Source organism: Gopherus flavomarginatus, chromosome 1, assembly GCF_025201925.1.
Source record: "Gopherus flavomarginatus isolate rGopFla2 chromosome 1, rGopFla2.mat.asm, whole genome shotgun sequence".
Classification (NCBI taxonomy): domain Eukaryota; kingdom Metazoa; phylum Chordata; order Testudines; family Testudinidae; genus Gopherus; species Gopherus flavomarginatus.
Genome location: NC_066617.1, coordinates 66,403,899 through 66,419,667, shown reverse-complemented (window position 1 = coordinate 66,419,667; position 15,769 = coordinate 66,403,899). Strand labels below are relative to the sequence as shown.

At 40.9% G+C, this 15,769-nt stretch overlaps 1 protein-coding gene across 3 annotated transcripts in view; it reads right to left on the bottom strand.

The window, feature by feature from the left end:
• Positions 1 to 7,371: 7,371 nt before the first annotated feature.
• Positions 7,372 to 15,769, bottom strand: part of RASSF3 (Ras association domain family member 3) — a 156,217-nt gene continuing 147,819 nt past the window's right edge. For all 3 annotated transcript variants that reach the window (XM_050924069.1, XM_050924073.1, XM_050924075.1), the window contains 3 exons: positions 14,367 to 14,634; positions 12,172 to 12,287; positions 7,372 to 10,195 (listed from right to left, as the gene is read on the bottom strand). In XM_050924069.1, the coding sequence (XP_050780026.1) occupies positions 10,046 to 10,195; positions 12,172 to 12,287; positions 14,367 to 14,634 (534 nt within the window). In that variant the 3' untranslated portion in view covers positions 7,372 to 10,045. The remainder of the gene's footprint in view (positions 10,196 to 12,171; positions 12,288 to 14,366; positions 14,635 to 15,769) is intronic.

Genomic DNA, 15,769 nt, shown 5'->3' with positions numbered 1-15,769 from the left:
GCCTCACCTGCTGTAGGACCCACATCTCTCCAAGAACCGCGGCATCCTCTTCAGTGATATAGCCCTCTGTCCGTGGCACAAACTGCTCTCCCCTTCGGGGGGTGGGGTCCTACAGTCCACTGTTCAGCCACTTCCCTTAGCGGCTACTGCAGTGTATTGTCTGGCCACTTCCATGTGGCCCCAATATCCTCTTTGCCCTTGCCTCAGGGCCTTAGCCTGCAAACCCCAGCAGCCAGCCAGGAGCTGTCTCTTGCTCTCCCGGGCCTGTTAGCAGCACTGCTCTGCTCAGAGTGCTGGCAGTTCTCAGCCCTCCAGAGACACAGTCCTTCCTCCCTGGGCTCCCAGCAGAGAACTTAACTCCTCTGCCCCGCAGCTCCCTTTTTATATGGCCTTGCTTGGCTCTCTTCAGCCCTTCTCTGATTGGCTGCCTCCAGCACACCCTCCCTAGGGCTGCTTTTAACCCCTTTTCTGCCAATGAGGGGCAGCCGCCCCATCACAGTAATCTTGAAACAAATTCACTCACTGTCATGTGTTTTTCATAATTTCCATTCTAATCATGTTTGTTAAAAATAATTGTCTACCTCTCTTTATATTCTAATTTTCTATAATCATGCAGCAGATCTCACAGATTTGAGATAATCACAGTCCTTTTAACATTGCATTAGATGACCCTAAGAGAAGTTTGTGACTGTGCTGTGGCACCAAGCAGAAGAATTGGATAGACTGTAAGAATGGAAAAAAGTTCTCTTTAAAAATAAAGCCTTCAGATATGTATGATGCTATTACAAAGCAGACTGCTGTTTAAATAGTCATTTTTTTTTTCAATTTGAAATTCCCTCTTTATTTGAATATCTTACAATTTATCCCTCCCCATTCTCTCATCCCCGCAAAAATGCAACTGGCATCATTGCCTGCAGCTGTCCCGTCTTAACCTCCACTCCTGCCAAAGCTCCGCTATTCCTGGTACACATGAAGGAGATTTTAAGTCAGGCTGCATGAACAGCTGTGCAGGAGATGAGCTGCCTGGACAGCATTTGAAAAATCCATCCTCCAAAATACCATTGTTGAAAATATTTCATCAATGAATTTTATGTTGCTTAGTTAACAACAACAATTGATATTAGTCATGTTTAGAGAGAGGCAACAAATGGGAATAAAGAGTATTTCATGAATAAATTCATATTGCTGTGAAATTTAGGAAAGCTTGCTGTGGAGTTCACAGGGCCCAGATGAAAAGATATCCTACGTGCAGCTATTTGGGGCCTTCTCCTGAAGTACTTGTGTGGGCAAAACTTTCATTGGCTTTGATGGGAATTTTATCCAAGTAGGGAGTCCAGGATCAGGTCCTCAGTCATTAGCCTCACTGTCACCAGCTCTCAACCTATTAAAACATTAATACTGTACTGGTTAATACTATATTGATTTAAATACACTTTTTAGCAATGTTTCTCTTGTCTAATTTCAGCTGAGAAACACGTGTGGCACATTTTCTTGTGCATGAGATCAACTAACGTGCTTTATTTGCTGCTACAACATGAATATAGAAAAATGAATTGACGAGAAGGTTATGCACCTTATGCAATAACAGAGGTTCTTCGAGGTGGTTGTCCCTGTGGGTGCTCCACTTTAGGAGTCTTGGTGCCCTGCGCTTCTAACTGGAGATTTGTAGTAGCAGTGCCCCGGTTGGCTGCACACACAGGGCAGCCACCTCGCGCCACTCCGTGCGTGCAGCCAACCATCCCCCAGTTCCTTCTCTACCTCAGAGGATTGATGTGAAACTCTGAAGTACAGGAGAGGAGGGAGGGTAGTGGAGAACCCACAGGGACAACCATCTCGAAGAACCTCAGTTACTGCACCAGGTGAATAACCTTCTCTTCTTCTTCAAGGAGTGTCCCTATGGGTGCTCTGCTTTAGGTGGCTGTAGAGCAGTGCTCTCAGTGGAGAGGAGGGGCTTCAGAGTTGATTTATGTACAGTGGAAAGCACCGAGAGTCCAAAGTGAGCATCTGCAGCTGACTGCTGTTCTAGGTCATAGTGTTGGAGAAAGTATGGGGTGATGCCCAGGTAGCTACTTTACAAGTATCAGTGATGGGTACATCTTTGAGAAAGGCTATCGATGTGGACATAGCTCTAGTGGAGCGTGTGCAAAGTCTGGGAGGAGCTTGCACATTGTATTTTTGTTAACATAATTGAATACAGTTAGAGATCCATTTAGAAAGTCTCTGTTTGGAAATGGCTTGACCTTGTGACCCTTCTGTTGTGGATATGAATAGTCTGGATGATTTTCTGAATGTTTTTGTTTTCTCTATATAGAATGCCAGCACTCTGCGGACGTCCAGCGTGTGTAGGGACACGTCCCTGTTGTCAGCATGTGGCTTGGGGAAGAATACAGGTAAGTAAATGGGTTGGTTGAGATGGAGGGGGAGGCGACCTTGGGTATGAATTTAGGATGTAGTCGTAGGACTACTTTGTCCTTGAGGAATGTGGTATAAGGTGGGTGTACCATTAGAGCACCCAACTCTCTCAACCTTCTTGCTGATGTGATCGCTACTAAAAAGGTGACTGTCATGGATAAGTCCAAGTACGAGCAGGTCGCTAGTAGTTCAAAGGGTTTGCCCATGAGGGCACTGAGAACAAGGATGAGGTCCCACATAGGGGTCAAGTCCCTTAGCATGGGATAAGTGTGCTTTATACCCTTGAGAAAGTGCTTGGTCAATGGATGGGTGGACAGTGAATCTGTCCACCTTAGCATGAAAGATGTGATAGCTGATAAGTGCACTGTGAGTGAACTAGTGGAAAGGCCCGATTTTTTGAATGTCAATATGTAATCGAGGATTGTGCGTAGTGGGGCCGATTGTGGAGTAATTTGCTTGTCCCGGCACCAGATGGAGAATCACTTCCACTTGTGCACATTTTTTTTGTGTAGATAATCGTTGGCAGTTCGGTAGAATGTCCTGTACTTCCTTAAAGCAGCACGTTTCAAGTTCTGTCATCCATGGATTAGCCCAGCCTTGAGATGGAGTACTGGAAAGTTGGGGTGATGGCGGCGTCCTGCATCCTGTGTCAGTAGATGAGACACGAGGGAAAGAGTTTGTGGTGGTCTCACAGCAATCTGGTCCAGATATGGGAACCATGTTTGTCTGGGCTGTGTTGGTGTGGGCCATGCTGGTACAATTAGGATGACTCTGGATTTATCCTGATCTTGTGAAGGACACGGCGCAATAAGGGGGTTGGGGAGAAGGCACACAGGAGTGGGGCTTCCCATTTGATAAGGAAGGTGTCTCCCAGAGAGTTGTACCCCAGTCCAACTCGGGAGCAGTATTGTGGGCATTTGGCATTGTGGTTTGTTGAGGGAGATCCCTATTGTTTGAATATAGTTTGCAGTATTCCTGGGTCCAGCTCCCACTCATGGATTTGTGAGACTTTCCTGCTTAGGTCATCTGCTGTGGCATTCTGGCTTTCAGGTAGGTAGGATGCCAGGATATGTATGTTGTTGGATATGTTGCAATGCCAGAGGTGAACTGCTTCTCTGCAGAGCAGGTAAGATCAGGCCCTCCTTGGCAATTTATACAAAACAGTTGCCAAGTTGTCCATCAGAATCTGGACAGTTTTGTTGCAGATAAGGGGGAGAAAGTGGTGGCAGGCGTTTCAGACTGCTCGTAGCTCCAGTAGATTTATGTGGACATTTGACTCCGCTAGGGACCAGCGGCCCTGGATGGTGTTTTCAGACAAATGTGCCCCCCATCCCACCAGAGAGGCATCAGTGACGATAGTTACTGATGGGGGTTCCCATTAGAAGGGGACACCTGAGCAAACATTTGTTTGTTTTGTCCACCATCACCCTGCTGGGCATTGTAAGAGGTCTGTTGATGGAGTGTCTGTGAAGAATATAGACAGTGCATAGCCAGGTTTGTAGACATCTCATATGAAACCTGTCACGTTTCACAACCAACATCATAGCTGACGTGTGCCTTAGAAGTTGTAGGCACTTTATGGCGGACATCTGTGGGCTGTGTCATACTGTTGTAATTAGGTTTGTTAAGGTAAGAAACCGTTGTTGGGGTAGCCGTGCTGATGCCGTGATACAGTCAAGGCGTGCCCCTATAAAGTCCAGTTGTGGGGCTGGAGTTAGGGTGTATGTCTGAAGGTCAATTTGTAACTCTAGATTTGTAAACAGGGTTATTGTCGTGTAAGTGGCATCAGCTGCCTCCTGGTATGCTGGTGCTTTTAACAAGCAGTTGTCTAGGTAGGGAAAGATTATCACACCCTGCCTGCAAAGATGTGCTGCTGCAACGACAAGAACTTTGGAAAATACCCTTGGGGCCATGGATAAGCAGAAGGGGTGCACCCTGTACTGGTAGTGCAGGTTCCCAACAGTGAATCAGAGGAACCTCCTGTGCGCCAGGTGCATAGTGATGTGAAAGTAAGTATTCTATAGGTTCAGAGCCAAGAGCCAATCTCCTTTCTCCAATGCCAAAATTATGGTTGCTAGGGTTAACCACCTTGAAGTGCTGTGTTCCCATGACCTTGTTTAGTTTGCTTAAGTCCAGAATGGGCCTCCATCCGCCTGTTTTCTTTTGTGTAAGGAAGTAATAAAATAAAATCCCCAGCCCCTGTGCTGAGCTGGTATGGGTTCCACAGCACCTAATTGCAGGAGATGGTTTATTTCCTGCTGTAGCAGGTGCTTATGAAATGGGTCCCTGAAGAGGGATGGGGAAGAGGGTGGGTAGGTGGAATAGAGACAAAGGGGATGGAATAGCCTGTCTGTATAATTGCCAGAACCCGCTTGTCTGAGGTGATGGTTCTCCAGACTGGGTAAAAAGTTGTAAGGCAGTCCCTAAATGGGCTGGAAATTAAAAGTGATTCTGGAATTGGAGAATGTGGGCTCTTTTGTGTTCTCGACCAACACTTCTTAACATTTGCCCGGAAGTGTATGGTTGAGACGTAGATGACTGCTCTTGCATTTGTCAGCGTCTCGTCTGGCTCTGCTTGCGGTGTTGGTCATAATTTCATTGAGGCTGGCTGTATGGGGCAGTCTGGAATCGTCGTTTCTTTTTGTTCGCGGGAAGGTATATTCCCAGTGTCTAAGTTGCACGGGAGTCCTTCAAGGTGTGTAAGGATACATCTCTGCTCTCTGCGAACAATTTTTGGCCTTCGAAAGGTACGTCCTCTACGGTAGCCTGAACTTCCCTGGGAAAGCCAGTGAGATAGAGCCAGGAAGTCCTCCGCATGATGACAGATGTGGTGATTGATTGGGCTGAAATAAGAGGAATATCTAGAGTTGTTAAGGGAGCTGCTGTCATTCTGACTGAACGGGGGGATGGTTGGCTGCGCACCTGGGGTAACTACTTGGAGTGGGTGAGGTGGCTGCCACACGTGTGCAGCCAACCGGGGCACTGCTACTACAAATCTCCGACACCAAGATACCTAAAGTGGAGCACCGACAGGGACACTCCTCAAAGAAGAAAGTACAATTACTTCTCAGCAAACATACACATTACTGAAATTAAAAGTAAAAGGACCTACATGAATGGCTCTGGATCAATAGGCGACGGCAAAAGGTAAATACCAATAACGTTTGCAATGACAGCAAGAAAGTTACCTCTGCCAATTGAGTTAAAGAGTTCTCCTTTGTTATTTACATACAGAATCATGATACTACCACAATATTAAAACCAGATCATTTTAAATACTCCAATCCCTTCTTGTTTTTGCTGTTTGGTTACTTTTTCCATTTTGTTATCAATTTGGACAGTGACAAAATCTCAATGTTGCAATGTTGCAATGTTTAGCGTTACAACCATTACCAAAGAAAGTGTTTATTTTGTTAAAAACTACCCTTACTATTGGAATTTTAAAGAAAACAATCCATGCAAACATTTCTTCTGGTCTCATGTTTCATAAAATTATGTTCTTCCAAAACCTAAATTTTGGGCCACCTTTGAATTGAGCGTGTCCCTTACAAATTCAAAGCACCCTTAATCCAAGTGCTGGTGCTAGAAAATAATGTACTGAATTAAGCCTTTTCGTAACAAGGTTCTTAGGAGACAAGGAATTTTTCTTTTGTTTTATAAATAATTAAATAGCAGCTAGCTTTTAAGTAGCATTTTTCATCATTAGATCTCACAGTGCTTTACACTTCACCTTCCTGTTCCTTGTTACCTCCACGTTACAGATAGGAAAACTAAGGAACAGGAAGGTGAAGTGACTTGCCCAGTGTCACCCAGGATGACAATAGCAGAGGCGGGAACAGAACCTAAATCTCCAGAATCCTAATCCAATACTCTGTCCACTAAGCCACTGTGAGTGCTTATATTGTTAATCAAACCAGGAGACAAAATAAAAAATAAACTTTATGCTGATGGTGTGCACATATATGCCAAAGTAAACATTTCTTGTCTCAGATAAATTATCCTGGGGGAATTCTGCACCACTGCGCAATGCAGAGTTTTGCAGAAATTAATGTTGTGCATGCAAAATTTCCTTTCCCCCACAGAAATGAGCTGCAGTGGTGCTGGCCGCCACTAGGGACTGCTGGAACCAGCAGAGCTCAGCTCTCACGTAGAAGACACTGCTGGGGGGAGGGGAGAGAGCTAGAGGATTCCCAGCAGCTTCAGTTCCCAGCTTGCCCTGAAGGAAGGAGGCAGTGGTGCACAGGAAACTACACAAGCTCGGGATTTAGCATCAGGCTGTTTTTCCCTCTGGATCCCTGAGCTCTGAGGGGTAGAGAGGGTGGGTGTTTGGGCTGTGGGGAGCCTGCAGCTGGGTTCTGAGGGAGTGAGGGTGGGTGTCTCGGCTGGGGGACCCTATGACTGGGCTCTGGGGGGAAAGAGGTGTGGGCATCTGGGCAATGGGGGGCCCCGCAGCTGGGCTCGGGATGAGGGGTTGCGGGTATCTGGGCAAGGGGGGCCCCGCAGCTGGGCTGTGTGGGGGGAGGGGCTGCGGATGTCTGGCCCCCCAGCTGGGCTCTGGAGGGGAGGGGGCAGAGAAACAGGAACTGGGTTGTCATAGGGGTTTCTTTAACTTTCTCCTCCTGGGGGAGTTTGTGTGTGTGTCTGTATTGTCACAGACATACTTGCTGACAGGTATTTTGAAATAAGTTAGTAAAATAATTGAAACTGCCATGATTATGTAGTATTATTTTGACAAATAAAATTTGCAGAATTTTAAAATATTGTGCGCAGATTTTTTTTTTATTTTTTGGCGCAGAATTCCTCCCAGAGTAATAAATCTTAATTTGTGCTTAAAAGGAGGCTGTATTTTGCCAAGTAGCTTCCTTATAAAGAGGTCTTGTTTAGCATTAAATGAACACAACTTGAACTTCAGGTAATACAATATTAGCAAGGTAAGTAAACACCACACAAATGACAAAGTACTGCCAACTTCAACTTTAATAATGGAACTATCATTTGCCATTTCAATAACAACATCAAGGGGAATAAAAGCTTCCCTATAAAAATAAAATTAAACTTGTCAAAATTATAAATAGTATAATTTTTTTAAGACATAAATTTTAAAGGTTTCCCTGCATTGCCCCCTGGTCATTTAATCATAATTCTGGTACCATCACATAATGAATACAATACAGTTCTGCAACAAAGGTTTGACAGCTTGATTATTTGATAATAAAATTAAAAAGAAAAAAAATGGGCCAGATGTGACCATTTCATTTAAATTAAAGCTGTTGTAGTAACCAGTATGTAAAAAAAATAAAACAAAACAGTCTTAACAATTAACTGTGGACTAAGACAAAATTAAAATACAGTAAGGTTTTTTTTCCAAATTAAAACTTGTAGTGCATAAGACACTGATTGAGGTTTTGGCTAAAGCAAATGAAGATGCCCACTTTAAAGACAGATAATTTAGTTCAAGTAAAAAAATTCACATATCTATAAACTACAGACTCAAACAGTGTTGAAATCTGAAGAACAAATGGTTCAACGTTAACTATTATCTAATGATTACATTGTTATGGGTAACACTACATAAATTAAGTGGATGTTAATAGAATACCCATCCATATGCTGTAGTATTTATAGAAAAACAATGTTAACAAAATGTAAAAGTACTCCCTGAACCATTGTGGTAAAGTGTCTCAATTTGATGATAAAAGTCCCACATGCCCTACAATGTTACATGTGAAATAAAATAAAAACAAACAAGATATACCATATATATTTTTATAGTTAGTCCTACTTTTTAAGTTCTCTTAACACTTTAAAATGTATGATTGTCTTGATGTGTCTGCAAAAAATATTCCTCCCCACCCCCCCCAAAAAAAGGAGTTGTCCATTACTAAATAAAGGAAACAAAGGCACAATTATGTCAAATTCATATAAAGAACAGAAACAGCTTGGAGTTTCACAGAGTATCCACTAGGTGTCACCAAAGTGTCAACTACTCCTTGGGAATTCACAATGAACATCTTTACGGTAACAGAAACAATTGCTGTTCTTGACTCGTCATCACTATCCATTTATCTATTTGTTTACTAGCATAAATCCTGATCACCACCACCACCACCACCCCCTATGTGGTTCTGACTAAAACTTGTCAGTTATTCAAACCTTCTTCATGCTTTTATTGCACACCCATTTCTTTGGTATCTTTGAACGTGCTTCTTTAGATAAATATTTCTGAAAGAATAATAATTACATTTACAGTAAAGTACAAAATTTTCTTTCGCTACATTTTTTTCCTACTCTTAATCAAGTAAATCAGCAGTGTACAGAATTTGGTAACTAGCTGTTGGACCATTTTTTAAAAATATAATTAGTAGAAAAAAATCTAATTATCAGAACTGGAGTTATTAAGCCATTCATCTACAACATGACCAATATATTCTAATTCTCTGCTTCCTTGGAAATACAAACAAGAAATTCTACTTCTCTTTAAGTAAACACACTAGTGAAGGATGCTTTCATGTCTCCATAAGATTGGACAATTTCAAATTGTCCATCCTAAAAAATGTCTCTTTGACCTCAGTTGAAAGATCTGATTTCAGTTAGACCAGTGTACCTGCATCTATATTTCTAATCTAGACATTCAGTGACCAATTAGGTGGGTGTTCCTTATAAAAATGAGATATACTCACTATCCACGTTTCAAAATTCAAGCAGGTAACAGCTCATTAAGTTCGTTGCACATCTCAAACCACACATGCTTTCACATGTTTAGGAACTAGCTTCTCCAATATAGGCAATTTAATTTCACTAATATTTAGCTTCCTTCCTTCCTTGCCTTCCAGTACTTGTATTAATTATCCTCACTTCTATTCTAGTGAGAATGTACACAATTCTAAAAACTTATTCACAATATTAGAACATCCTAAAACTTTTTTTTTACAACTACTCACTATAAAAAAATTCCATTTCTTCTTCTATATTTGTATTTCCACTCTACATCAATCTTCCATCAGCTATTACAGCACTTCCTCAGCTCTTGCCTTCTTTTCAACTTGCTCTTTACTTTCTCCAGTAAGACTACTTTAAAACCTTCCACAATTTCACAGAACCTCAAAGGTTTTGCACCCCTTCCACTTATAACTGTTTTCTCACAAATTACACAGTAAATATTTGAAAACAGAAAGGTAGTGCAAATCTATTTAATCTCAAACATAGTGCTCCAATCTGATTTTTGTTCACACATGGCTAAGCTGTTTTATTAATTTTTAAAATGATCAATTTGCACTTCCTTACTTTTAAAGCTATCATTAATATTAAAGCAAATAATAAAAAGTGGTAAAAAAATTCTTATTTGTTAGCATCCTAGGTAACAGATTCAGAGCTTACACAAAGGTAACCTGGAAAGCCCTCTAAGGCACAACAGGGGGTTGCAAGTTGATGTACAGACAGGCAGAATTCCTTACTTATAGGTGCAAGACTCTAAGTGCCCTGATTTATGGGTCTAAATCTACAGAAAAGCACAAGTAACCCTTGCTTCACAAACCAGTCTTCTGAATAAAGAAAACTAATCTTTGCTGCTGTTCTGTACGTTTGGGTTTGGCATGCTCCATGGCATTTTTCCTGAGTGTTCTTTGGCCCCACTTTAACCTGGTTTCCACACCCCACCAAGGGCTTCTTCAAGTTTGTCTTTGTAGGCTGCATAACGCCTCTTTAAGATCTGTAGTTGCTCATCTTCCTCTTTGTCCAGTATACGCAAGAAGTTCTGCAGTTCAGGAAGGCTAAAGGCTTCCCACTGGCATGAAAAAAAATGGGAAAGACTGATATAGTGAACCGGAAATACACAAGTTACTCAGATTGTATTTTTAAAGGGACACTGTTAACTCAAAACCTATTCTGCATCAAGAGAAGAGCTAAAAATAGTTTTTCATACTAGGCTGGAGGTCCCTCCTGCCAACTTCTGTGGATTTTTTTCTTTTTTAAATTTTTCTCTTCTCTGTTCTGTGAGGAACAATGGGGAATCTAACTACACATGAAGTGTCTGCAAATCCACAAAATAAACACAATGGGGGGAAAAAAAACCAGAAAAACATTTCTCTACACTCTTCTACAGCACTACCTGTAACAAATAATACATTAATACAATACATTTCCAGACACAAGACCGAGTTATAATTTGATGGTAGCCACTTAATCCTAACTAAGTCAATGAGTGAAAGTTGGAACTAAGTAATTTCATCCACATCCTAATAATAGTGTTACTGTATGGCAGGGGTAGTCAATAGGCAGACCATGGGCCAAATCTGGACCACCAGACACTTTTGAATTGACCCTAGAATCTTTTTATTTAATTATTATTGTTATTTTTTTAATTATGTTTTCTGGAGTTTGGACCTGGACTATACCTTGATCAAGAAACATGGACCTTGACGAAAAATAATTGATAACTTGGTTTTTGTACACCATATAGCAGGAGTAAACACAAATGTGCGCAGTTAAAATAAAAAGGAAATATAAAGTTAAGTTCCCCCTACAGAAACGTCAACTTGGCCACGTTACACATATTTATAAATTTCTATCCCTGTTTTTCTTGTAGCATACATTTTGACAAATGGCAATATACTATAAACTATACAGAATGTGCAGAGTAGCAGTTAATGTTGCTGTATTTACATTAAATTTCATGCTTACTGACAATTTAAATTACAACTTGGAACTTTCAAAACATTGCACTGACATAGAAGAAAATGAAATGCAAAAACCCCTTTTTTAAACTGTCTGATGCTTAATAATATTAGTATTGACATGGTCCCAAGTAGGCTTTGCACTTCACATCTGACGGAGGTAAAAGGATTGGGAGGGAAGAATTCCAACCTTTACAGTTGCTGTAGTTGTCTGGTTAACAATGGTTAACAGTGGGACTATTCCTGTGACTAGAGATACACTTGTCCCTAGTTCCTAAGCATTTCCAATTGTTGATTCCCAGTGGGATATGCTTTGGAGGTGAGGGTGGAGGAGATTTTGTTTCAATGAAATATTTACAAATCAGAGTGATGCAAACCATTCCAGTAGTTGCCTAACAGCACTAGCCAACCCCCTGGCCAAGTGAGGCAGGGAAAATGTACATTGTGATGTCACAAAGGGGGTGGGGTTTTTGATTAAATGCTGCTATAAATGTTAGATACCCACGTATGCTCACAAATGATTTACACACTAACTTCAATACTCAATTATCATAATTATATAATTTTATTATCCAACCACTTATTTTAAAACTTGGTTGTGGATGTACCGTACTTTGAGGACTATTTAATTTCAAATTTCAGTAACTTTTTAGTATTGGGGGAGCGGGAGTGTTTGTTTTCAAAACGGGAAGTTTTTCTCACCATTGCGGAACTCAAAACATGAAGAGATGTTGCTCATCCTTACCCCGTACTCCCTCCAAAAGTATGTATTCAACCTTGAACAGAGCCCAAGAATAGAAAAATTCAGCCCAAGGTGAATTGTTCAGAAAGGTGTATCTCATGTGAAAGGGGGGCAGGGAGGGGTCTAAAACGAACACTCTTTTCTAGCTACACTGCAGTACTCACTGCTTTAATATTCCATGCTTGAAATAACCTGCATAGCTACTTTTGGTCAGTATTTCACAATTTTGTGTATAGTTATATAGACACTAAAATGGATCATCATGAAAAGACACTTTGGAGAGAGAGAATGAGTGTATTTAACACATCAGTGAAGCTAAACAAAAAAGACACAGATGTAACTTACCATAACCTCTCCAGTTTCATGCTCACGCAGAACAAAACTGAGTGTTTCTGTGCTGGGACCTGCTACCAAACGCAGATAGAGGGGATGTTCTCTGTCTGAGAGCTTGCATGTATAAACTGCAGAAGGGAAAGTTACAATTATTATTCAGTTTTACAAATAAAAGGTCTCGACTATTAATAGAAAGTGTGCTAGGGAGCAAAATCTTTAAAAAACAAACAACCCACTCTCCACCCCAAAACATACACTTGTAGCTACAAAACCTTTGCACTGCTGGGGAGATTTTTGTACAAACAGCCATTGCTGGGAAGACTGAGCAGAATGTATTGGGCATAATAGAGTGCAATGACTGACACTCAAAACTGAATGACCTGGCTCTTAGCCAACATTAATATTTATTTTAATGTATATTCAAAAGAAACAAGAAAAGAGAAAAAAAAACCCAGGAGCATAATGGCACATAAGAAGAATAGAAACAAAAGTTTTAAACCTGGAAAATTAGCTGGTAATTTGCAGAGTTCCTTCCGCATCACCATTCTATGCAGGGTGCCCAAGGGCACAATGTGGCTACAGATATTTCCCACCCCCACCCATCCCAAGGATCCTTAAGTGACAGGAGAACAAACACAGGGCATAAATCTTGTAGAGGGAAGCAAGAGCCTTCCCTCCACTTCCATGTCTGTATGATATGGGGGCCCTACTTGAAAGCTGTAGGATTGGATCTTCTGGCATTTTGTATTTTTGGTCCAGTTCTTGCTGTGGCAGGCCACCGCCATTAGAACTTCTAAAGAAAAGGCTTCAGGGAAGGCTCCACATACACTCTCAGACATGCACACTGTCTACAAGACAACACTGCCTGTTTAGATGGAATGACTGCTGGCAAGAAGTGTCATATTTCAGCTGGCTGCTGTCATTGTCAGTTCAAGCAGCTGGATTCCAAGGGTGAGAGCAAGAAGCTGACAAAATGAAAATGCCACTTGAGTATCTATTTTTGCTTTTCATTTGGCACTTCCTGATGTATATGCACTCCTAGCTTTTAACAGCACTTAGTGCAAAGAGACATTCCTGTGTGTACAGGTTAACTAACCCAGGAGAGAATCACATCAAGCACATTAAGAGACTGAAAAAACACCTGTTACATTCCAGCAGAATGTTACCTTTGAAACTCTACTGCGACCTATTTTCCAATATCACCAAGCATAAATCAAAAAACATAAGACATTAATATTTTCTGTCTTAACACTGAGCCACATTGTAGACTGTAGGTGACAGGTGACTGTAGGTATATAGATGCCTATTCATTTTTGCAGCATTAGCTATTCAGCTAAAACAGTATTTTAAAAGAATAAGTTCATATAACTATCCAATTCTTCTGCATGCTTCCTCCAATTTATTAAACATTATCTCGGTCTCATCATAAATCTCAGCCAGCTACCAAGCACATCTCCTCCAAGTCCCAATTTCTAGCAGATATTCAGTCAATCCATTTCACTGCACCACCAGGATCCACCATTATGGAAATCTACAGCTGCCTGTACATTGCAGCCACCATAACTCATGTCTCTACTACCCACCCTAGCAACCTCACGTTCGCAATGAGAAGCATCTTCGATGAGACTAGTGGTCACCCAAAATCACTCTCTGGATCCTCCCTAGATAGGAGTGAAGCCACCTCAGAGTGATTCCCCACTCCCTTCTATGAGGGACCACAGACAAACTGCAAAGTCCTATTCCCACACATCACCTCCCCAAGAGAGACTTACACTCCCATCATACTATTACCCATTCCAGCAAATCCTCATTTCCTGTAAGTATAATTATAAAACAACAAATACCTCTCCCTTTATATATTCTTATCCCCTTATGTCCTTATTCCCAAAACATCTTACCATCCATTACCTAAACCAAGATGGCTCTACAAAGGAACAAACCCCAGGGCCTCACTCCTCAGATAATAATGCTCTCATCTTACTCTCCAAACACCTGAAAAACAGCCAATCCCCCCCACCCCACACACACCTCATCTCTCACAGAACACAAAATAAGAACCTGTAACCTGAATTTATGGAAATGAGAGAGTTATTGTCACCTCTCCCGTATCTGCCCTCTCCCATCCTGCTTTTCTCCAACACAGCTATAGTACACCTCCCAACCCTTTGCCCATTCCAACATCAGAAGACAACAAATCTAAATTATACCTTGATCTTCCTTGTGACAGCGTTTATAAAGTGCAAACTTGGCAGGGTTGTCAAACACTAAAAATTTTTTGAGCAAGGCCTCAATAACTTCACGAACAGTGTTAATGCTGCTTATATGAAGCTTATTCACGTAGCCTGGAGGCAAGTAAAATGAAGTCTCATTGTTATTGTGAGCATGCTCTCCTGGATTCACAGAAGTCTGCACAGTAATAGGTCTGTATAGTTCCATCTGAACTTTGATGAAGCCAGTGTAAGTCCCATTTGAGTTCTGCAGCAGGAAGACAAGCACAATATTTTATAAAATTAATAGTGACCTATTTATTATGACAACATCAATAGGAATAAAGTACAGATTGCAATGGACTCTTCAAAATGTGTTATACCACCTGAGGCAAATTTTTTTTTTTAAGAGTCTGTGTTTTACATAACCAGACACATTCACCTATTCCATGGCTGCCACAAAATTCACTTCAGTTTTTGGAATTACAGTTGAATTCCAAGAGATCTAGATAAGCATCAAGCAAATAATCCTATGAAAGCTAATGGTGAATTTTCAGTCTTGGTAGAAAAATTAAGCAACCATCTCACCAAGCTACCAACTGATGATGGAAACAGGGAAACAACTGCAGAGAGAGAGAGAGAACTGGTATTCCCAACAAGCTGTCAGAGCTCTGCTTTAGCAGGTTACAAAGGGGAGATTCCACTACTGCACACAAACAATTAATCCATCTTTTGAGCTCACACTGTGGTTAGTTGGGGAAAAAAATGATATAAGTTTGCAAGATACTGGCTTTTTATTTTATATTATAAATGTATTATTCATATTAGTCAGGAAGCACGTGAGATCTTGTAATTCAAACTGTGACCTCCAATTAACCTTTACAATTTATAACATAGAAGTTAGAAAATTTACAATATTTTACAAATGAAAACTTGTTCAATGGATTCCTTACATTTTAAATATAAACTTTTTTTTAAAAGCACAAAGGAAAAAAATTAACAGGTTTGAGAAAAGTGCCACTGAAAGACTCTGTATGAAAGAAGAATAAAACCAAAGCATCTCCTTTTTACCTATCCTTCTTCCACCTATTTCACTTGTTCTATGGTATACTTCCACATGAAACAAAATTTAAACTAGAGAGAATACATTTTGAGATTGTCAAACTAGTATTGTCACAAATTCGCCCACAAACACGTTCATACACTTTTTTAAATTTAAAATAGGCAGAGTTGGTAGCAATTCCTAATATTAAGGTTGCCCAACATTTCCAATTACAAGACTCTGTTTTCAGTTGCTTATAACTTTGCCAAACCCACTGTGAAACTCACTGGGAAAGCACACCCATCTGTTCTCCCTTCTCCCCTGCTCTACATGCTGGTCCACAAAGGATGACATTCTACTA